We start from the raw sequence: 24,339 nt of genomic DNA, 5'->3' as shown, positions 1-24,339 counted from the left end.
AATATAATAGTAATGCTATTAGATCAAAAGCAAAGTCATGTTGCAAAGTTATTCATACGTTTTGACAATAAATAAGATAAATATTTATAACTTCTTAATTATTTAAAAGTTTTAAATATCTAAGATATTTAAATTTATTTTGACTAATCACCTACTAGAGGCTGTTGAATTTGCTATTATAGAAATAACACCTATTATTAAAAGTCTACAATAATACTAATATATTTTATAATTTAAAAGCATTTTCATTCATTAATTTAGCCTTTTCATAAACTCTAAATGGAGAGAGAAAATCAAATTAGAAGGGTCTAATGTGTATTAAAAATCATCTTATATATTGCCTAAATTTTCTGGGGAAAAACAACCTACTGGTTTGGTCTTGTTATTCAACTTTTACAGAAAAGGATATCAAGGCTAAAAAAAGGTTTAAAAGAGCTTCTCTAAGCTCACATCAGCTGGTAAGTGAGAGAGGTATAACATGAATCAAATAAAACTCTGTTCAATATATGCTGCTAAAGATTCAAAATAGGAACATTTGATTTTTAAAAATGAAACATATGCATTTTAAAATAGAAATGTTTAATAAATTTTAACAGGAAACCAGTCCATAGAAATTAATAACTTTTTATTTTCTTTTAGGGTCAGGTGCAAATATAACAGCATTTATGCTTAGGAACATGAGAACTGCTATTTAGTGATAAATCATTATTTACCTATGGGAGGTAACGAAGCAAAATAGCTAAGTTCTTTCATTCTTCCCAAATTTTCCCTAGTCATTTTCAAAGTTATAGGCCCTGTATTCCAAATTTTGACACATACACATACACTTATTTAATCCTCATATTAACTCCTAGTATTCCTACTTGGTTGAAGAGGAAACTGAAAGAGAAATAGATTTGAAGACAGAAAAGAAACAGTCCAGAGATGGAAGATGCTGATGACGCCTTGCCATACTAGCAGTCAGCAGCTGTGTGTCATGGCAGGTTGCCCAGGACCAAACCAGAGAGGGTCGGACCTGCATTACCACCATTTGTCCGCCATCCAGAACTGAAATATCATTGCTGACATGTACACATAAGGAACTGTTTGACACTGAAATTGGGACTCAAAAGAGCTGTTGGCCCAGAAAGAAACTCACTACAGACTGATTCATTTGCCTCTCAGCATAACCAATATTGCTTGTCTCGTTTTAGGTTCTTATAAGTGTATTTCTAGTATCACATGATCTCACTCATCTAGGGGAAATAATGAACAACATAAACTGATGAACAAAAACAGACTCAGAGACAGGGAAGCATCGATCAGACTATCAAACCTCAGAGGGAAGGTAGGGGAGGGTGGGGGTAAGGGGAGAGATCAACCAAAGGACTTGTATGCATGCATATAAGCCTAACCAGTGGTCACGGACAACAGGGGGGTGGGGGCATGCGTGGGGAGGGGTTTGGGATGGGAATGGGGGGATGAGGACAAATATGTGATACCTTAATCAATAAAGAAATTTAAAAAAAAGAGAGAAATAGATGTAATAACTTGCTCAAGGACACAGGCTAGGAAGCAGACGTGCCACAAATGCAAGACCCAGACAGCTGTCCCAGATGCTGCTCCTTACAACTATGCTACCCTTCTTCCTAACTGGCTTATTACTCTGTGATTACTTCGCTACTGACATTCAGTTTAAAATTTCTGTGGATTGTTGGTTTTCCCATGAGGTTACCGTTTTATTTACTCGGGAAAGCGAATCACATTGAAAAGTGCTGAAAGCAGGTAACTTAGTGTGTTAACAGCTGAAGAACTGCCTCTCATCTTGCCCCTCTCCAGTTAAGTAATTCTCCACATTGCACTAAAAATTTTTTCTCAAATCCAATGCAATCAAGCCATTTTCTTTTTAAAATCTATCACTGGTTCCCATTACCCACAGGATAAAATCCAAACCTTTTAATGTGACGGATTAAGGGACACAATCTGGTGCCAGTTTAACCTTCAAGTCTCATTTCTTACCACTTTCCCTTCCAGTTTCAGCGCAGTTGTCAAGACCCCTTCAACTCGAGTGTCTTGTTATTCCCTCTTCAGAAATTTCACTCCCCTGGACTTTGCTACATTCTGCTTTCTCTGTGGAGCGTTCCCTGGACCACATTCCTCTCCTTCGCACAGCAAGTATGTACATATTCCTATTGCATTACTCTGTAACAGCATTTTCCATACTATATTATAATTGCCTATTCACTCATCTGTATCCCCAGTGGATTATAAATTCCTTGAAGGAAGTAACATGCTGCATTCACCTTGGAAGCATCAGAGCCTAGTATATTACAGGTATATTACAAAGCTTAAACAAAATCCAGGGCGAAATGACTGAACTAAAAGCAGTATGATTGGTTCAGTAAACTAAAATGACATGCACACATTATAAAACAGCAATATATATTTGTGAAACTCTTATCGTTCAACAATGAGACATGAGAATACAATAAGAATAAACATGTAAATATTGTCACAGAGTATTAGAACCAGTTTTTTATGACATCAATAAATTGTCTTAAAACAGTAGCTAAACTGATTCCATTAAATAAATTATGTTTACTTTTCAGATATTCAAAATATAGATTTTTATTGACGGTCATATAAAAAAAATATTAAGGGATGACACGAACAGTTTAAGCTTTAACATAACTCCAGATACCTCTCCTAAGAATTCACTTTCTTCCTCTCGAACTCGAGCTTGATCCCAAAGGGTAATCTCCAGCATTCGTTCCCGAAATTCTCTTCGGTGGACTGGAGAATACATGAATGTTTGGTTCCATTTGGGTTCCAATGTTTTCTTTACAGTTTTCGTTCTTCTTTTGTTTTTATCACTATGAAAAAATTAGAATATATGAACTTATATAAAAACTTTATTTTAAATTTGCCATAAAATTATTAATGTAAAATTTCTCAGGAAAGAGGTCAAGTAAAGTTTTGCCACAAATTTATCAAAAATTGCAAATGTTGTAATCTTTAAAATTACTACTAAAATTTGTAAGTTGTATAGTTATATCACTTATGTGTATTGACTTAACAATAGCAACATTTCAATAAGTTTGAAAATTTTCCATGAGATAATACTTTATCTTTCTCAAAATCTAAATAAGACTACAGAATCTTATTCCTAATTTTTTCAACATACTGCCCAATTGGAAACCTTCCAAATGCTAATTAACCAATGACACTTCATATACTATTCACTTAAACTGCCAGTCTCATTTGACAAAAACTCTAGTAAATTGTGATGTTCACCACCTCACTCCGGTCCTTCTAAAATTTTAACTAATATTTTAAAGCATCTACTTATATTCCATCCATTAAAAAGTGAATTATGAAACTCTGTCAAGAGACAAAGTTCCTTCCATGAAAGACAGTAAGAAAGCATTTATTTAGTAGGAGCCTTGCTATCTAATTTAAGAATGGTCTATACTGCGATCTGAAAGGGAAAAGAAGCAAGCCTTGACTTCCTCCGAAGGAGTGAAGAAAGCTCTCAAAGAACAGCTATTTCAGAAGGGATTTCTTCTGTACTGGGTGGGAGGGAGACTGGATAATCTCTGAAGTTCTTTGCAAACCCAGCAGATATGATTGCCATTTAATAAGGCAAACTGAAGTTTAACCTAGATTTAACACTCTAGTCATGGATGTCCTCTTCCTCCATTCCAGTTCAAAGCGTCTCCCCGTCCAAAAGACAACCTAAGTTGTTAGAGAACAACCATCCTCAAGCAAACTTTGTGAAATAAAATGCGATAGCAAATAACTTCTGACAATTTTAGATCTTGTCCCCCCTTGACATATTTCCTGAGAAATTTCTATGACAACTTTCAAAATGTGTATCCTAAAATGTAAGGCCTTTCTTAATCGTCTTTCATCCTTTTCATCTTTTTCTTGGCTGAAATTGTTCTTTAGAGGATATTCTGGCACCCAACTCAACCTGGCTGACTTAAATTAAGTAAATGAGGGCCCCAAAGTGTAGAAACATAGTTAAGATCACAGTGTATCCAGTCATTTCCAACCTGAGAGAAAGGAGCAGACCTTGAGAACAACCTGCCCTGAAGGCAGGATGCAGAACCGATGGGGGGAGGATACCTGGGGCCGTCATTTCTTTCTTTTCCCGTGATGCTAGTGAATAATCTCTTTTATTCCTCATGTGCCTGAAATTTACGGTGATGAGCAGATAATTTTTGATAAGTTTTTCTCCAATCCTAATTGCTCTATTTAAATCGGGGTAGAACAGTATCGTTTATGTTGATTAGCAAGGACACACAACAGGATGACACCTGAATAAGCTGATTCTGGGCCAAATGGTAAATTTCCTTGATTACATGGGGTGGTGACATAAAAAGTACACTCATTACTTTTACAGAATTTAAAGAAATATTATCTTTGCAAGAGAAGATAGAAATTATAGAGGAATACGATGAGTAGTACCTTTTAGAATCATTTCTAGCGTTTGCCTCTGCAGTGTGTTGAAAATACATTTTATTTAAAGGAGGCCAATTTTTAGTAATTTTGATAAACAAACATATTATTTAAGAAATAATCCACACAACCAGAAATAAATATGCAATGAAATAATATATATAATAGACATTTGATATAAATTTTAAAAACAATCTCAAAGTATCTACTGTCACTATTTTGAATCCTAAGAACCATTATGCTTATGTTAAACTTCGTAAGTATCTGAAAGGTATGATACAGAATAAAAACACTCATTGCTACTAACATTTCTCACTACTTTCAAAAACGTTTATTTTTATTTCACATCCCTACCTTCTGTCTGGAAGAAAGTAAATTTTAACGTAAGGATTCCTTGGCCTCCCATCTTCCCTGGAAGGGAGATCCTTTGCTCCCAAAATTGTAACTATTAGTTGGTGACCAACCTTGTCAAACCATAGTTTTATCTGAAAAGCAAAAATATTCATTTGTCAGCTCAAACATTTACTACCTTAACATAATTTTTATGTCCCCATCTTCATTCACCACATTCTCTTACATTAATACTGGCAGATAATGTAAATTTCACTTAGTAAATTGCATTTAGTTAAAATAAAGGGATATGCTTTAATAACTTCAATGAATAAAGGAATTAATCCAAATATGTCGGTTTGATTCATAAATTACTTGGAATTTTCTTATCCTAATTTGATTGCTTATTAACACACACATAATAATTATACTACCATAACTAAGGACTGTCTGTGCAATGATTGCTGAGTTTTATCTTTATGCAAGAATCACTGTAGGTCATTTTGGCTCCCCTACAATAGTAAGCTCAAATAAATGCTCAAAATGAACTGAATACATAGTTACTTGTTTATATGGCATTCATAGGGAATGTTTAAGCACATGTTTTATGGAATTCCACAGCAGAAGACATTTCAAGGATTATAAGCACCAGTAAATTACTAGTAGCTTTAGTCAATAGACTCCTTAAGTTTGTATTTAAAACTATAATAAATTAATGGGTTTTTCTTCGACATAAAGTCTCTTTTTTTGTTTGTGATGTAAATGTAGCACATCCTTAGAAAATAATAAGGGTAGATGTCTTAATTTGAGATGTGGAAATGTGAATAATTTCCCTATGCCTTAATTAGGAATTGGAACTTCAGATCCAGCTGCAGAATTCATTTGATGTAATTACTGTCACCTCCCACACACGTACCTCACACTCCCACACCTAGCTAGCTGATTCTACTGTGTCAAGATCTATAACTCGCTCTGACCCACAAACTGGTTCAGAACTCACTTGATACTATCTTGAAATTGATATTGAATCAAAAATTTTAAATTTGGGAATAAAATGTATTTGTAGAAAATGTATTTTATGGTTTATATATTTTTATGGTGTATATACATATGTTAATTATTTAATTTTTCCTTTCACTTGAATAGACATTTTGCAGTCATTTACAAAACTTAAATATACATCTCATGTCAGTCCTTCCTCCTCTTCTCCAAAGCGGACAGTCAGGTCTGGGCCAGGCTAACAGGGCGTGTTGACTCCCTCACTTTGTATGTTAGAGAATGAGAAGCTGAGCAAGAGAAGAGGAAGACAGACAGATGGCCCAGAAGAGGATATAAAATTATTTATATGTTTTTCTTTTCCTGTCAAATAGAATCAGCCCTCTTATAGAATGACAGAAGAAATATTTAAATTTTTAAAATTGTAATTACTACTCTCTTAGTTGTGCTAAGTCCTTATGTTTAATCTTGCTGCTTTGTAATAAAAAGTTTTCATAACAGAGCTGCACCTTTTCAACAGACCAGCTAATCTGCGGTTCACTCCTGCATCAGGGTTATCTGGTTTATTTGTGAAGAAGCTAAAAATTCCTGTGGCCCACCTCTCACCTACTGAATCAGAATAGGGTCCAGGAATTACCATTTTAACAAAGTCCTCCAATTCCCACGGACATTACAGTTTGAGAACCATGGCCTTAGATTATGGGATCAACCTGAAAGAAAAGCCTCTAACATTTGAATGGAGAAAGAAGTTCACATATTTGCTTGCCTAACAATATCAGAACATAGATACAGATGAGGGTAAGTGGGAAAAAGACTAAGTCATTCTGGAAAAAGACATGAAGAGAAAACAAAACAAAACTGTAAGAAATGAGTATCTTGTGTATGACATGAAACAGATGTTTGCAGATAGCATGCATCATGGTTCCTCTAAAATGTGTGATCAAAACCAGATTAATTTCTGATATTCTCTATTGTCTATAGAAATAAAAAAGCCAATTGCTTTATCTTTCTATGATATTAAAAACTCAATATTAGACACCTTAAGGAGAAAAAAACTCTAAAAAGCTAAAAAAAATTTTCCAATAAACTTTACACTTAAGAAACAAAGAAACAATGATCATTATTAGATTAAGCTCATTTCTGTGAGTTTTTTTTTTTTTTTTTAAGGATTGAGACTAAGCACTTGAAGCCATCGCCACAGGCAATACTTTTACTCCTTTGAAATCATTACAGCTGAACATCTGAGATACATATTTCAAATGTCTGAAAAAGAGTATTCTTTTTAGATTTTCTTATGCCATGGAAAGTAAGAAATAGCACTTATTAGTAATATTCATTTTTATACAAACAGATATTAGGCATATAACTTTCATATTTTTATAGTATGTAAGAACCTATTGAATTAAACGTTACAAGAATATAAACGTTTAAATATATAGATATGAAATAGGCACATTTTAATTGTAATGATTTTTTATCAAAATTACACTTTTTAATAAACTCTTTTAAACTGGGCATCTGATCAATAGCTCCAATTTTCATTTTATATTACAGGACTTGCATAGAAGTTTTTAATACATATCCAGTTCACACTATCAAAATATAATCATTTTATTAGCTAGATTATTTTATCTCATTTTGAAATTCTGTATCTGTGCTTTTTAAGTGAATGGTTAGTATGTCTGTTGATTGTCCAACCATAACAAATGTATTTCACAATTCTAAAAATGACATATGTCTTTATATTTACCTCATTTTCATTAATAAAACTCTTGGTATTATTTTAATTGTTTTAACATAATTATCATTCCAGCTTTCCAGCTTAACCATGTAAACGTTTTTAAATTCCCTAAGCAGAACCTGAGTAGCACAAGTAAATATTTTATACTATATAATATTAACTAGAACAATTTTCATTTTAAATATTTAAACTAAATTAGCATTACTCAAAACCAGCAATAACAACAAAAAAATACATGCAGCAAAGCAAGGAAAGCATAATATTACCTTTTAAAAAAAACTATATTGATATTACTTTACCATATAAGGGGTTCCTAATGAAAAGAGGCAAACAACTTGTACCCAATTATTACAGAAAAATTAAATGAAATTACAATTACAAAATGTAAACAAAATAAACCAAACACATTTTATTTGGGGATTGTGATTTTGTTCTTTCAAAATAATATACTTTCCAAATGTTGAACCTTATATATAATAGGCATAAAATTCATATTTTCAATAAGGTACAAATTTATTTGCCAATCTCCTCAAGGAGTTATTGTTTGGAAAATGCAAACAAATGTAAATGTTAAGTGACATAATGAATGATTTAAAGAGACAGCAACCTTGCACAATAAAGGCAAATATAAACAGTTAAATAAGGTTTTTTCTTTCGATGTTACATATATAAAGTAGAATCTACATTAAATGTCACTTTGAACCTATGACTTTTAGTATTCAGTTCATCATATAAAATCATTAACAAAAATTGTCTCTTTAAATTTTTATTGTATTTTAATCCCCATGCAGAATTTTACAAGCTGGCTCATAAAATGATTTGAAAGTCAATAATATGACTTAGAGCAACATACCAAAACATGTTTTCCTACTACGCATTTTCCAAAAACATACAAATAAGGGTTAAAACACAGCTTTAGTTTCTATCAGGCAGACAAGGCCTTTACCTGAACCCTAGGAACAAAAGGCGCTGTTCTTCTACTAAGGCTTTGGCTCTGGTAAGCAAAATTAAAGAAAAAAGCAATAAAACAAAACCAAAAGGACAACACGCTGGAACTAAAAGACCAAAGTAAAAACAAACACATACAACTACCCCTCCAATATAATTTTCCCATGACAATGTATATATCTAAATTAAGTACATCAATGTAATAAATAAATTAATTTTGCCAAAATGCTAAAATCTATAAAATATTAGAATTTTAAAATCAGTTTTTTAAGTGCAATAAAAACAACAGGAATTAGGACCTAATGTAAAATAACATATTCAGTCTCATAAATTCTGAAAGAATAATTATAAACGGAACCCAACAGCCACAAAGTTTCAGGTTTCACTCTTAAATACACTATCTAGAAAAAGTCACAGTCCAAATGACATAAGAATGCATTATAGAATTATTAGTGAAAAGACATTTTTACAAGGAATTGTGACTTGTCCAAAATGATATGTCTAACAAAAGTCTAAAAAACATTAGTCAAGTTGGCTTAGCATTAATTGTTAAAAGAATAAACACAGTCAGATAAAATATGCTGGAATGCACTGGATTAATTAGGTAATTCACACTTTAAGGATTTACACCATTTTCAGACATTTATTATGTACCACTTGAGATAATCATACCTACTAATGAAAATACGTATCTTATTTATTTTTATTTATATAGTTCTCTATATTTTTCCAAGCATTTACAGACAGTTTATTGCCTCCAACAACACTAGGTGGTTGTCAGCACTATCTCCAATTTGTAGATAAGGAAAGAGAAACAGAACAACACCACGAAAAAGGCTACTCAAACAAAAGGTAAGATACTGTAAAGGTAGGAGATAGAGCCTACCTCTGATTAAATCACGCTATTTCATATTCTTTGAGTAAAATCAAATTTCAATTCTCTTCTGACTTATTTTGTTTTCATTTGAAACTGTCTCCAACAAAAACACCGCAACAATCAGAATTGTGTGCCTTTATTAAGGCATGCCCACAGTTAAATCAGGAACAGAATCAGATGCCTATCTCTGGGTTTGGGAATGGATTTCAAGGCATTTAATTTTGCTTCTTTCGCCGAAATTCCATTCCATTCCTTACATTTCTCATGGATGTCTCTCTTGTCTAATTCCCCTGCTATATGGAAGCAGTTAATAGGGACTAGGAGGACTGGTGCCCAATTTACCTATTATCAGACTTACACTTTGTAAGACATAAATCTAAGACCTACAGAAAAGAAGACCTTAAAAATAGACTACCATTCAATCATGAGTCATCCTCATTCTCTCTCTCCAAGAACTAAGGACTCCCAAATCTAAGCTGTCTTCCTTTTTATGTGGAAACACATCCAAAGGAAGAAAGAAATGTTTAGATATGGAGTGTGTTACTGACCCTTGTCTGCACAACTCTAGATGGATAATTCTCCAGCTGATGGGGAAGAGATGTATGAAATGCATATAGATTAACTAGCTAAAGTAAAGAGCTAATGCCCGACCTGGTTTGGCTCAGTGGATAGAGTGTTGGCCAGAGGACTGAAGGGTCCCAGGTTCATTTCTGGTCAAGGGCACGTAGCTCGGTTGCATGCTTGATCCCTGGCCCCAGGAGGGGCACTTGCAGGAGGCAACCAATCGATGTGTCTCTCTCACATCGATGTTTCCCTCTCTCTGTCTCTCCTTCTTCCTTCCACTCTCTCTAAACATCAATGTAAAAATATCCTCAGGTGAGGATTTAGAGAAAGAAAAAAGAAAAGTACTAACAAGGTACTTATTTAGTAGTAGGTTCTATTTTCCTTGCCCTCTCACCTGCTCTACCTGTTTTACACCAAAAATATCAAGGTAGTGGGAGTAAATATTACTTCATAAACTAAAAAATTACTTTAAAAGAAATAGTACTTTAAAGTAAACTAATCTTTAAGGCAAACATTGTCAACCTTCTAAAATGATCTCAAAAGAACAACTCATGGTAATCCGAAATCAACTGTCTAAATTCTATGGCAATTTAAATAATCTTCACCCATAAGTTCACACTTTAAACTTGGCTATAAAAACATATTTTATTAGTTTTTTTTTAAGTGAGTTCAAATTCAACAAATCATTTTAAAGTGTGTGATCCAAAGGCATTTAGTGCATTCACAATGCTGTGCAACCATCCCCTCCCTCTACTTTCAAAGCTTTTTCATCGCCCCATAGGGTATCATTTACCTGTTAAGTAACCACTCCCTGTGCCCCCATCATCCTAATTCCTGGCAACCACTAAGCTGCTTCTGTCTCTATGGATTCTGAATATTTCACATAGGAATGGTGAAGTAATATGTATTTCATTGCAACTTGTAATTAACATTATTTCATTTATTTTAAACATGAAATACCTGGTATCTGTAACAATTCAGCCTCATCCAAATAAAGAATTTGATTTTGTACACTATTTTGCACTTGTAATGTCACTTTCTACTATGTACTGTGCTGCTATATTTAGGACATTCCTTTTAAGCAATGCTTCTGGAATAACAAGACTGTGGCAATAGGTATGAACGATAAATGCTCAAAGAAAAAAACTTTAGTTTGCAGGAGTTTTAAAAAGTCTATAGAGTTTCTAAGTAGATATAAAAGATGTATCTCTATTGTTCAGTCACTTATTCTCTTTAAAAAGGGGCATATGTAATGGATAGGTACAGCATTTACAAACTCATCACTAAAAATGGAGTCAGAAAAATATTAAAACAAAGTAACTCAGGGAAACATTGCCACCATAAATCAACCACAGGCCCTAAAGTAAAATAAGATTGTCAAAAAAAGTCAGTATATTCCTATAGTAAAAAAGAATTCTGGGCCATTTCTCACTTTTAAAAGACAGGAGAGCTAAATTTTTATCTTAATTATAAAAAAGTAGCCCAAAACTGCAAATTAATTTAAAAATATTGAGAGATTATAAAAGTAATTCTCTGAAGAAGGAAACTGCTCAATATGAAAGGACACTTTTTTTTTTTAAGTCTACATGGGAGTGCTGACAGTGAAAAGGCTAACATATAGTCCAGGTGTCATAAACATGAACTCACACTGATTTTCTCACCAAGTACATTAACGGCACTTTCATAGCCATCCATGCCTTAGAATAACCACAAGCAGCAGCACAATTCGAGCATGGAGAGGAAATACACTGCATAATACTTTAAAAATCATCAACAACCTTGAACATGAAAGTTTAAACAACAATTTGCATTTATGTGTATTTTGTACTTGAGGACATATCAGTCCTTGAACTGACATGAATATATTAGGAAGGCCGGATCACATATTAGGCAAATTATCTTTTTTCTCAGGCATTAGCAATGTCATGATTATGTAAATGAGTTATGGGCCTGGTAAACTCTCACCAAAAGCAATAATGCCCAAAGATAAAATGCAAGGATACAGAAAGTGTGATGCTGCCTTGTGAGTTTCTAGGGGTGTTACCAAAGGGTGAAATACGTGGACACACATTTTCCAACCTCTACATCATTACAGCATACCAAAATTGCCTCCAGTTGGCAGAAACAGGATCTACACTAATAAAGAGAAAGATGCAAATAGACCGTACCTTCATGACGCCCACCAGCCAATCAGGAGTGAGTATGCAAATTAACCCAACAAATATGGAAGGTTAATTTGCATACACAGGCGCCGAGCGGCCAGGAGTGGGACACTTGTGTCATCGCCATTGCAATGACGCAGGCGTTCCACACCGCCCCAGCCGCTCTGGGCCTCTGGGCAGCGTGGGAAGGTAGAAAGGCGGCTCCCGGCTGGAGCAAAGTTGGCGCCGGCAGCCAGGGGAAGGAAGGCCCATTCTTGCACGAGTCTTCGTGCATCGGGCCTCTAGTTAAATATAAAAGGAAAGACTATATCCAAAGGGTATATTGCTCATGTTTTCCTGCCTGCAAAGAATAAGTATAAAATTAAGTTTCATGAGGGTAAAATTCATGTTCATCTTATTCTCTGTTGTATTCCCAGCTACTAGTATTATGGCTGAACTGGAATCAGACCTTAATATATATTTCTTAAATAGATAATTGAAGGTAATTTGGCAAAAATATTTTGGGGGAAAATTTGGGCAATAGATCCCAAGAACTGTAAAATTTTCTTTTCCTTTCATATTTCAATTTTAATTCTGAAAAGTTATCCCAACAAATATTTTGTCCTAACAAAATATGCAAGATTTATATTAAAGAATTTTCATGGCATCGCTATTTATAATAACATAAATGAGAAACAAAATATCCCATTATAACAAATTAAGTTAAAAATGGAATAATAGGTATTAAAATAATTTTAAGCAATTTTAGGTTTAATGAAAAACTGTACAATATTATTAAATGAAAAAAAAGGTTTTCAAATAGTATACATGAATTTGTTAGTTTTGTTTAAAAATTATATGTATATGAGTAATTAGCTTTTAGTGGGGGGATTATAAGTGATTTTTATTATTTATTTATCTATATTTTCTAGATTTTCCACAAAAAATATTATATTTGTAAAGATTATCTTATTGGAACATACTCCTTCTAACTCATAAGAAAATGATAAAATGGTACATATTTAAAGTTACAATTATATGGATTTTAAAACAGCACCATTTATGAATTTAAATACTATAACTTTATAACATTATAAATATTTATAAGTAAAACTTTTATGTTTATATTTCCCCTAAATATTTAAGTGTTACCTTTTTACTGTATTCATTTTGAACCATGAGGAAAAATCGAAGAATCTGAAATGTGTCTAAATCTTTCCTAGTCCAATTTGTAATGGGGCCTTGGGATTTTAAATGAGGTAACAAAATGGTACTTATCATGGAAGTATAACTTCCACTCCTTCCTCCTCCACCAACTGAAGCCAACTACACACACACACACACACACACACACACACACACACACACACACTTATTTATATACTGGCATCATCCAGATACCCAGAACATTACTTAAAGATGAACTATTTAAACACAGGCATAAAAAAGAAAAACAACTAACATTTATTACCACTTCCTAAAATGGTGGAAAAAAAGACATATATATATATTTGTAACCATAAATAACAACATTCGTACTGTCAATATATGTAAGAGAATAAGGAGAAAGATTCTACTATTGTGGAAAAATAAAAAAGACCATTGTCCTCAAATGAAAAGTTCACTCTGTTTATAAAAGAGAAAGGAAAAGAATAAAGAGAAGAAATTTACTTTAGTAAGACATTTACAATCTCCTAACAGTAGCTCAGTTTTTTCCTTGAATAACTATTTTTAATTGTCATGTTTTTGATCAAAATACCCCCAGAACAGACATGTCTAATGACTTGTTCAATAAACTTTAATATACTAAGTGTGCTTATACTTGCTATATCTTTTAAATTAATGAAAATTCAGTAAAAATCAAACATCTCCCTTTCTCCTAATAATATAAAAGAAGTTTTATAGCTTATTTAGTAAAGATTTTTCCTTTTGCTCTTAAAATATTAGTACATGAATAGTTTAGTTTTTATTTATACTTTTTATACAAAACTCACTGTCTGAATTTTGAGTATCTAAATAGTTCTTCATATCCATAAAGTTTCAAGTTTAATAACTTAGTGACCTTATTTTTCTAAAGTATAGATGGATAAATTTTAATATTTTAACATTTTAAAATGATTTAAAAAGGGAAATAAAACTGAAGAAGTTAACAAAAAAGTGAGGGCTTACATTTGCAAAGCTCTTCTCATATAGACATAAAACACATAATTGAACTTTTAACTTACATTATAAAATGTTCAAATTAGGGATCATTTAATATAAAATCATCTGGTGTACTCAGCAGTCAATTATATATTTACTCATGTACTTAATTTTGTCTGTTGACAAAAGCATCTCAAGTATCATTATATTTCAGAGCAATATTCTTACCCCACTCAAAATTTCCTTAAGGTTGAAAAGCAGAGAAAAGTACATAAATATTTACTTTTATCTTAAATATATCATCTTTGTATAGTGCAGAATTTTTATTTCCCTTAAAAGTTCATGACACTTTATAGTCATTTTAGGATACTGAGTAAAAATCATAACCTTGAATTTTGGAACAATATTACTAAAGTAAAAAACATTGTAGATATCTTCACAAATTCTTAAGCTCATTACATTACAGGAAACCTAACTCTAATAAAGAAAGCACTATGGTAAATAATTAAAATTGAATTTCAATTAATTACTAAGAATGAGAAAGTTGATGGTTAAAGGCACAATTACATTCTAAGAAAAACTTGGTTTACCAAAAACTAGCAACATATAAGAAAAACACTACTTGATATTCCAAAAAGATAAATTAATTTAGTGATCACATACTGAAAGCTGTCCAGATAAAAACTGTGGAACATCTCGCAACATGCCGGGACTCATGGGAGAGGTAACGGAAATAGAAGGACGATCCATTTTTTGAGATTCAAATGAGCTAGAACCTGAAATGGCAATCACACATAGAGAATAACAACAATGGCTCTTCATTGGTATTTAATCATCTTCACCATCTAGCTCTTAAATTTTATTTTTAATGCCCACAGAATGTCATTCCACTTTCCTAGCCACAATGTTCCAAAGTGATTAGACGCTTTTACTGGAGCATAAGTGAAGTTCAGTACTCAGAAGAGATATGCATGAATGATGTGAATGGAGGGGAAGGGACAAATTGGAGAGTGAGTAAAAATGGGGCTAACAGGATACTTCATTTTCTCCTGATGAATGGCATTATTAACAACATTATCTTCTAGAATATATGAAACTTACTGGACTCCAGTTGTGCATGTGTGCTATCAGGTATTCTAGGTATATCTCTGAAATGATAGAAAAGGAAAACGAGATATTGTTGCAACAATTAATGCAACTACTATTTTCATCATTATCAACCTATATTCTTGGTTAAGACCAATTAACTTTTAAAAATATTGAAATTCATACCCATTTATAGCAGATATATAAAAACATATACTTTATTTTCTATATGCCTCACTAAACAATTGTCCATTCTAAAAAATTTCTGCATTCAACAAGTTTTATAGATACATTGTAAGTCTATTCCATTCTTTATTTTTATTTGCTGTTGTTCTAAATCAATAATAAAATGCAAATAAAGTATCACCAAAACAAAAATTTAATTATTCAGATTTTGATTGAAACTTTTTAAATGTAATAATTCCACTGAGAAAAATGTAAACATGTTCCTTGTTGGGACTTACAAAATTACTATATAACTGCATTTACACACAAAAAACGTACATTTTCTTTGAAATTTGCCAAAAGGGGTAGATATTAATGGTTAAGATCATTCAGAAAATTACATAAAAGAATATTTAAGACATTAAACAAAAATGTTTAGAGTATCTTTTAATATGAAGAAATACATTTGATTAATATACTAGATTGATACAGTACAGTTTTAACATAATAAAAACCTTTGAAAAGACAAAATGAAAAACAGATAAATTTCATGTGCCAGATTCATTACTTTTGAAAGGAACATTTCAAAAACTAAGTTACCAACATAAGTCATTTTCTACAGGATAAAAAGATAACAAAATAATATAGTCCAATCTTTTCCTAAATGAATGAAAACTAGGCATTATATTCCATAGCAAGAAATAATTTCTATAGCCTCTACCCTAAAAAGCTTTTACCATGAAAATGAATTTAATAATTTCCTGTCAGTTTATAATATTTAATCGCTTTTTCTAATTATAGTATATCTTTTACATTGGCTTAGAATATAAGCTTCTATAAAGGAAAGACTACTGTGATAATGAGTACTTCTCATAACAGAGATGCAAAGGACTATACTTATTGCCAACTTTTGGAAATTGTCGATTTAATCTATAGGTAACAAACTATAAAAACAAATGAGTATCTGGCATTTGCTTATATTTTTACCTTTCTTTGTTGAAATCTCCATTTTGGAAAAAAATAAAAATCACAGAATATAGTTGACCCTCATTTTCACAATATAAAGGACCATAGTTCATGAAACTTCCTTTAAAAGTAATTGTTACTACAGTCCCCTTCTACTAATGCCATCAACCATATACTAAGTTACTAAAATAATAAAAACAATAAAAAGATAAATATTTCCTCTTTTGTAATTAACTTTACAGATAGATATGCCATGATTTTTGGTGAGGTGTTTTTAGTAAAAGAAATGTCCTCAAGGAGCTCCAGTGGCGCAATCGGTTAGCACACGGTACTTATAAGAAATGTCCTCAAAATAATGTATTTTGATAAAGCAATCAGACATTTTTGGATTGCACTTCATAACTTGTTTAACGTAGTCAACTCTATACATATGAAAAGTACTCAGACCAACTTACCCAATAGGCCTTGAAACAACAAGCTCCACTTGTGGTTCAGGTTTGGATTCCAGGATGATGTTATATACTTCTTCAAAAGTGGCTCCTTGCAACAGCCTTCCATTCCATTCTAACACTTCATCACCTATTGTGTGTATCAGTAATGTACACCTTAGAAAGAAAATCTAATCCCATATACACTCAAAACAAAGGAATCTTACGCTGCAATAACCTCAACAGAGTAAAATCACCATTATGAAATAGGAAACATACTGAGAACAGCTCCAGTGGCATAAAATTTGATGACAAGGATGATTGGTATATTTCACCTCAAAGGCCAAAGGTCAGAAAAAAAATTACATAACAATTATCTCTGTGATCTCCAGGATTTTCTCTGTGATGTCTTGTCCATGAATAGTTGTTAGTTCTTCTTGGGAAAGGGAGCAAAGGCAGGAGTGAACTATTTCACCATCTTGGTGACATAGAAATGTTAATTCTAATAGAAATTCTAATCCGAGAAACTATCAAGATCAGTCGCCACTTTATAGGTTTCATGAGTCTACATTCTAAGCTGGCTGAGCACTTTGACTGAATTCTCTTGTAAAAAGCTTAACATTTAGTATCTTACTGAATCCTCTCCAAGGTACTCAATGATCTCTCCTAATCGTTAGAGATAAGGAGTAACACACTTTAGGAAATATGCATTTATCTATGAAGTTTTTTCCTAAACTATGTTGGAATTTTTTTTAAGTTAAAACTTATGGGAAACAAAATAGGTGAATACTAGAAAGAGAGTAGGAATATCAATAAGCAAAATAAATAAACAAACAAATCCTTTTATCTAATGTGGTTCAAGAAATAATATTACTTCCCATTAATGAATAAATTTATTTAAGTTAAATGAGCACTTTATTACTAGTCAAATCACTTCTATTTGAGGATTACTTTCATAACTACTCAATTTTAACAGTTTAAATGTGAACAATCAAAGATAGAAACCTACCTGGCCTAAGATGTCCTACAGTATCAGCTAAACTTCCTTTTTTCACTTTGGTAATAAATGCACAGAGCCGACCTGATTCAGTCATCTTTCCTCCTACAACCTGTTTCATAAAGACAAGGAGTAAGAGATACTTTCTTCCAATGAACATGATTGAGTATTCAAGTAAAAAATAATTAGACAATTTGAAACTTTAAAAAATATATGTTTTTATTGATTTTAGAGAGAGAGAGAAAAGAAGAGGGAGAGAGAGAAACATCAATGTGAGAGAGAAACATGGATCGGTTGTCTCCTGCATGCATCCCAACCTGGGATCAAACCTGCAACCTGGGCATGTGCCCTTACCTGGAATCAAACCGGCGACCCTTTAATGCACACTCAACCAACTGAGCCACACAGGCCAGGGAGACAATTTGCAGCTTTTAAAACTATAACTTACTATACTTAAAATATTTTTTAAGTAATAGAGTGTTGTTATTATGAACTGAGCACATATCCCAAGAGTAAGCTTTTTACATATTCCAAATGTTTTACAACTTAATCTATTATTTGTTGAAAATGTTGCATACCTTAAAAACAACAATTTGTAATTTCTTTATTACAGAATTCTTAACTTTTGTCACTTCTAAAAATATGTTATTTCAGTACTATATAATTAATATATCTTTTTATAGATTTCACATATCACAATAATATAAATACTTGTTAGTTTTACTATAATTATGATAGCTTGCCTAAATTTCATTAATAACCTTTTAGGCACATTAATAATGTGCATGATGATGATATATTTTTCCTGAGAAAATTATTACACTTACTTAATCTCCTCAGAATTGTTTACCATTGGCATCCCATTTTTTTCTATTTTTATGTTTCTATTAATAGGGTGAGGCAAAAGTAGGTTTACAGTTGTTCGCATGGAAAAATACTACGATAAATAATAATACAAGAATAAATGGTGCTTCTTGTACTCACAACGGTAAACTTACTTTTGCCCACTCCTGTATATATTTCAGAAAATATATATAAATATTACCAATAATGCTGTGGAGTCATAGATGTACCTACAAGAGTAGCCTCTAACAAAAGTAATGTTTTGATTATCATTAACTGCAATTCAATCAATATTATCACCTTTATAGCAAGCCAAGCAAACAATAGTAACTAACTTTGTTGACTAAAATAGTTCTTATCCTCTTCTAAATTGAGTGAAAGATATCTGAATTAAAATACCATTCATTTGTCTTATTCCATATATTTATTCCCAAACTGCAATGAATTAAACTCAATTGCAATACAGTTAATACTAATTATTGATTCCTATATTTGATTCTGAAAATTAAATGTATAGATATTTTGGATTTACATCTCTATGTTAATTTTTTTAATTTATTTTTGAATTGACAAGTTTTAATAGTAATAATATTACTGACTATATTATTGATGTGTTATAGCGTGTCAGACACTGTACTAAATGTTTATATATTGCTATATTTAATCTTACTGTAACAATTCAGTAAGCATTATTATCCCCATTGTACAGATGAGGAGTCTGAGGCTAAGACCAATGTCATTACACAATCATTGCTGTAACTAGATATCAAGCCAAGACTTCCTAACCATCACATTACACTGCTCTGACACGATACTGGGCAGATCTGGATCTAAATCCCACCTTCATCTCCATCTTGTGACCATGGGCAAGTTATGACAATTCTCTAAGCTTATTTTTTATCTGTTGTGGGTGTTAAACAAAATGATAGATATAAAGTGCTCAGATGAGTTGCCAGCCACCCAATAAATGTTAGTTGCCCAATTCCACTTACACCCATAGTTTTCTAATATTTCTCACTATGTTCTCACTATGTTTTATATAGCAATGGCTAACTCCAAAACATTTACTCTTTTTTTTACTTCAGTTTTTAATTCACCATACAGATGTACAAAAAAACACACACAAAAAATCAAACAGAACTGTATTTGGTGTAATATAAATTAGTATTTATATGAAATCTCCTAAATAAGCATTTTTGAGCTTCCAGACTTCAAACAGTATTCTCTCACAGATACACACACGTACATACAAACAGACACATATTTTGCTACACTAATACAAAAATTATATTCCTAAGTAATACATATATTACATTTCTCAAGTTTGCATAGTCATTGAATAAAACTATCACTTAAACAGAATATAGCCCAGCAGGTGTGGCTCAGTGGTTGAGCTTTGACCTATGAACCAGGAGGTCATGGTTCGATTCCCAGTCAGGGCACATGCCTGGGCTGTGGGCTCAATCCCCAGTAGGGGGTGTGCATGAGGCAGCTCATCAAGGATTCTCTCTCATCATCGATGTTTCTAACTCTCCCTCTCCCTTCCTCTCTGAAATCAATAAAAATATATTTATAAATAAATAAATAAATAGAATATAAGCACAGATATAGATATAAAGGACAAACTGTACAGGTAAAATAAGTTTTTGCACTGTATTTAGAATTCAAGTAAATAACTCATTATAATTTCTAAAATTATACATACAAGTATTATTGTAGAATAATGGAAACTTCCTAAGTAAAACTTGAAAAATAAGAAATGGATATTAAGGGCAAATATTTGTGAATTCTTGAAAATAGAAAGAAAAGCCACTAATTCGGTATAGGTAGAAAGAATTTGCTTCTCTGATAAACCTGTAAAGTAACATAGAGTCAAAACCTTACATATTTCATCACATACCTTCAAGCCAAGCATTGCTCCTGAATCTCGAGGCACACTTCCATCTTTCAGACGCTTATTTAATAAAATACGACCAATTAAGCGATCTCCATCTTTAGATGGCTGCCATGTCACAGGGTGCTGACATTGCATCAAAAAACAAAAAAAATTAATGTCCTTTTATGACAAGTGACCCCTTATTGTACAATCTCTCTAAATTCCAGATTGCCATTGTACTATGATTACACAAACCACTTTGCATTCAAAATATTTGATCAAAAAACATTGATCAAAAAAGACTTACTACATTATGCCAATAACCTGAATTTTATTATCTCAAGTTTTTTCAAAGTCAAATTACTTCTAATTCTTACAGTCTTTTGACACAATACTGAAGTTATGTAGTTTTACAAAATTGAAGAAATCTTGAAAATATGTTCAAACCCTAATTTAATAACATGCTGGAGATTAATAAAATCATAGGTAGGAAAGATAGACTGAAATTCTACAAAAGTAAACTCATTTAAAAATGAAAATTTAATCTTCCAACACTTTTGGAAAACTTTGAGAGACCTTATTGCAATATAAGTTAAAAGGTCAAATGATATAAAACACAAAAGTCAAACCTCTGAGGAGGGGCTTTGGTGAAATAGGTTTCTAGATTAAATTTACAAGAAACACATGCCCCAAAACTTTCCAATTGATTCCGGGAGAAATAGGCCTAATTTAAAGGTGGGCATAGATTACATTTCTCACTTTTTAGAGGTTCATTGAGTCCTTCAGGTCTTTGATCTATTTAGTAAGTTGATTTTATTGGCTAATTCCATGGTATCCATTGTTAAATATAACCTTTAAAATATTAGGAGTTTATCTCTTTCTCAGGGCAGAACTAATCCTTTTAGAAATCATGACACCATTCCATTCCATTATGAATTATATGTCAAATAACGAAGTCAATGATTTGTGTAATCACGTTTCACAGTTATCTTAAAGTAACATGCACATCTTCATGCAAAATTTAGCAGGCAAAGACAAGTTCTAGTCAGTCACATCTACATGGTAATAAGATTTTAAAAGTCTCACTACACTAAAAGCAAAAATAATAAATACCAAAGCAGGCAGCAATGGTTCTGATACTAATTAATGCTACATTGAAATGCTATGACAATAAAACAAAAGAGCAAAATGACAGTGAAAGGGAAAAAAGAAAAACAACTTTTTCTGTGCAAATAGACCCAATTAGCTCCCTTTTGCCTGGGATTCAAACTATTAACAATTTTTCATCCCAAGGAAAATATACACAAGCAATCAAATAAGCCAATCCAAGAAATTCTTTGTATTTGTAGTTTATAATAACATTACAAAAGTCTCTCATGCGACCATAGACAAAACATTCCTTTGTTCCTAATTTTTATTTCATTTACTTATTTATTTATTTATTTATATTTTTTTGGTATGCCGTCAAACAACAAAAACAGCAAAGCAAGCAAGAAATATTTTGATTTGTTTGTTTTGGTTTTGTTTTTCTTTTCTGCACCTTAGGAAATGCTACATTGACCCCTGAAATGCCCTGTGCTTTTATTAGGTTCTGTTTGAATGAGTGACAGAGAGCAAACGAAGACCGAATGAGCAGGTTAAAAGGCAGGCTCCACAATCTCAGTACCTTCTCGCTATGGCTATGCTCCTCGTTAAGGGTTGTGCTACTACAGGTATCTACCCCAGAGTCCTTAATCTGAGGCTCGGACCATTCCAAATCCTCTTCCAAAGAGTGGCCACCAAAGCACATCATTTTCTTTTGTCTCTCAGACCTGGTGTTAGAGTCCGACAAAACTGCCTGCTCACTAGTTTTTCTTTTTCCCTTTTGACTGTCCCCTACAGGTGTGGGATTAAAAAAAAAAAAAAAGATACAAAAAAGAAAACATGCAAAAGTGTAAATAAAAAAGGAAAAGTGAAATGATAACAGAGATTAAATAGTAAGGCCCCACATGTCTCACCAAAGACATTGGGGATGCCTCACTGCTATGCCAAGACGTATGGTCCAACCAGTTGTAATCCATGTCTCCTGTGAGAGTCAGACAGACAAGAGAGTGCAGTAAAGGAGACGGCGAAGGAAAGGACAGACAAAGGCATTATCAACATTTTAAACTGGGTGGTACTGTCTGCTTTCAAGAACTCTGTCTCTAACACTCACTACACATATCAAGAGAAAGCTAAGATTCCAAATGAGTAAAACTTACAGAATGTAGGATATCAAGTTTATGATCTCTAGACAGACCCTAGAGAACAAAGGTCCTAAAAGAAGAGAAAAGGCTAATAATAAACAGAAATGAAAAAAAAATACATATTCTGAAAAAGAAAAAGACTATCGGTTATGACTGTTACTCATGCTATCTTTTTCATGCTGGTTTACAGACATGAATTATTCTCCAAAGCATAAAGAACATTTCAGAAATTAAATAGTGGTTTGCCAATAACCACTATAACAAAAAGCCAAGCAATTAAATGTTGTTCCTGGAGTGTAATACAATATTATTTTTAATGCTGAAACCTCCTAAAAATATTTGGTGGATAAAAAAAAAAGAATTGCTTACACAAAAGAATAGTTGTGTATGAAAGTGACAAAAGAGATACACTCAATTTCTATTAGTAAAAATAAAAGAAACTTTACTTTTATTATGAAATACTTATTATTGTGAAATAATTTTCCAAAAATTACATTCTCATAAAAAGAAAAATTTAAATAATTTTGTCAGATAATTTGTGTCATTGACAACTAAGAATGAGTATCTACTTCCCATGCTTATATGCTCCTTCTTTGCCTTACATTTGAAAAAGGATTTATGTTTAGACTATGTGCACATATATCTTTTTAAACTCTATTCATACTTTCACTTATTTAAAAATACTTACTAATCCCCTTCATTTGCTATGCATTGTGCTAAGCTCTAGTGCATGGGGTTAAAAGATGAGATACACAACAGAGTGGGGATAAACACAATAAATAAGTCCTCGGTGTCACTTAGGAAATTAAAACACAGAGCGAGGATAGTAAGATCTAATTTAAATTTAGGGTCAGTGAACACCTCTAAAGAAGGACACGTAAGGAGATAGGCAGATGGAAAGTGGAGGAAAGAACATTCCAGGAATAGCATGGTCCTGTAAAAGGACTGCTAGGACACCAGTGTGTCTGAACCCAAAGGAATGAGGGCAAATATAATGCCAAAGGGGACTGGTGAGGCAGCACAGACCAGCTTAGTGAGGCCTTTTTATGCCACATGAAAGAACTGTGAATTTCATTCCTTGAAGGACTTTAAGTAAAATGGTGATATAAACTGATTTACATATTTAAAAGATGAATCTAAGCACTAAATAGAGATTGAATTGGATGACGCCAAGAGTTAAAAGGCATTTGCAATAATCCATGGGACAGGTGATTAGGGATTTAACAAAGGTGCTGGCAATAGATGTGGTAAGAAAAGAGAAAACTGAGAGGCACTTTGGAGGCAGAATTAAGGCTTAAGAATGACTGGAGAGTCAAGGATAGCACCCAGGTTTCTGGCATTAACAAATGAATGTAAGGAAAGACCATTTAAGAGTGGGAGAAGACTGGAGGAAGAACACTGAATTAGGGAAGAAATAGGAAGGAATTACTCTGTTTCATAGAATCTAAGATGTTACCGTATATAAGATTCATAGATTTTTGAAGTAAAAACATACATCTTAGAATTTATTAAACATAGTGATAAATTGTGGCTATACTGTTTGCAATACCCATAAGCTATTCAGTTGGGCATAT

The 24,339-nt window shown here is 32.5% G+C and overlaps 1 protein-coding gene across 37 annotated transcripts in view; it reads right to left on the bottom strand.

Annotated features, from left to right (window-relative positions):
- Positions 1 to 24,339, bottom strand: part of RIMS2 (regulating synaptic membrane exocytosis 2) — a 366,091-nt gene that overhangs the window by 182,837 nt on the left and 158,915 nt on the right. For 14 of the 37 annotated variants that reach the window (XM_080646601.1, XM_080646605.1, XM_080646607.1 and 11 more), the window contains 8 exons: positions 22,538 to 22,605; positions 20,565 to 20,684; positions 17,834 to 17,933; positions 16,852 to 16,975; positions 15,281 to 15,327; positions 14,843 to 14,955; positions 4,795 to 4,925; positions 2,681 to 2,852 (listed from right to left, as the gene is read on the bottom strand). In XM_080646601.1, the coding sequence (XP_080502727.1) occupies positions 2,681 to 2,852; positions 4,795 to 4,925; positions 14,843 to 14,955; positions 15,281 to 15,327; positions 16,852 to 16,975; positions 17,834 to 17,933; positions 20,565 to 20,684; positions 22,538 to 22,605 (875 nt within the window). Of the gene's footprint in view, positions 1 to 2,680; positions 2,853 to 4,794; positions 4,926 to 8,453; positions 8,502 to 14,842; positions 14,956 to 15,280; positions 15,328 to 16,851; positions 16,976 to 17,833; positions 17,934 to 20,564; positions 20,685 to 22,206; positions 22,416 to 22,537; positions 22,606 to 24,339 lie in introns of all 37 variants that reach the window. The other 23 variants (XM_080646620.1, XM_080646591.1, XM_080646602.1 and 20 more) reach the window with 3 other exon arrangements.

This window comes from Plecotus auritus (assembly GCF_963455305.1).
Source record: "Plecotus auritus genome assembly, chromosome: 11".
Lineage (NCBI taxonomy): Eukaryota > Metazoa > Chordata > Mammalia > Chiroptera > Vespertilionidae > Plecotus > Plecotus auritus.
Note: the sequence above shows the minus strand (reverse complement) of the source record. Positions and strands in the feature narration are given on the sequence as shown.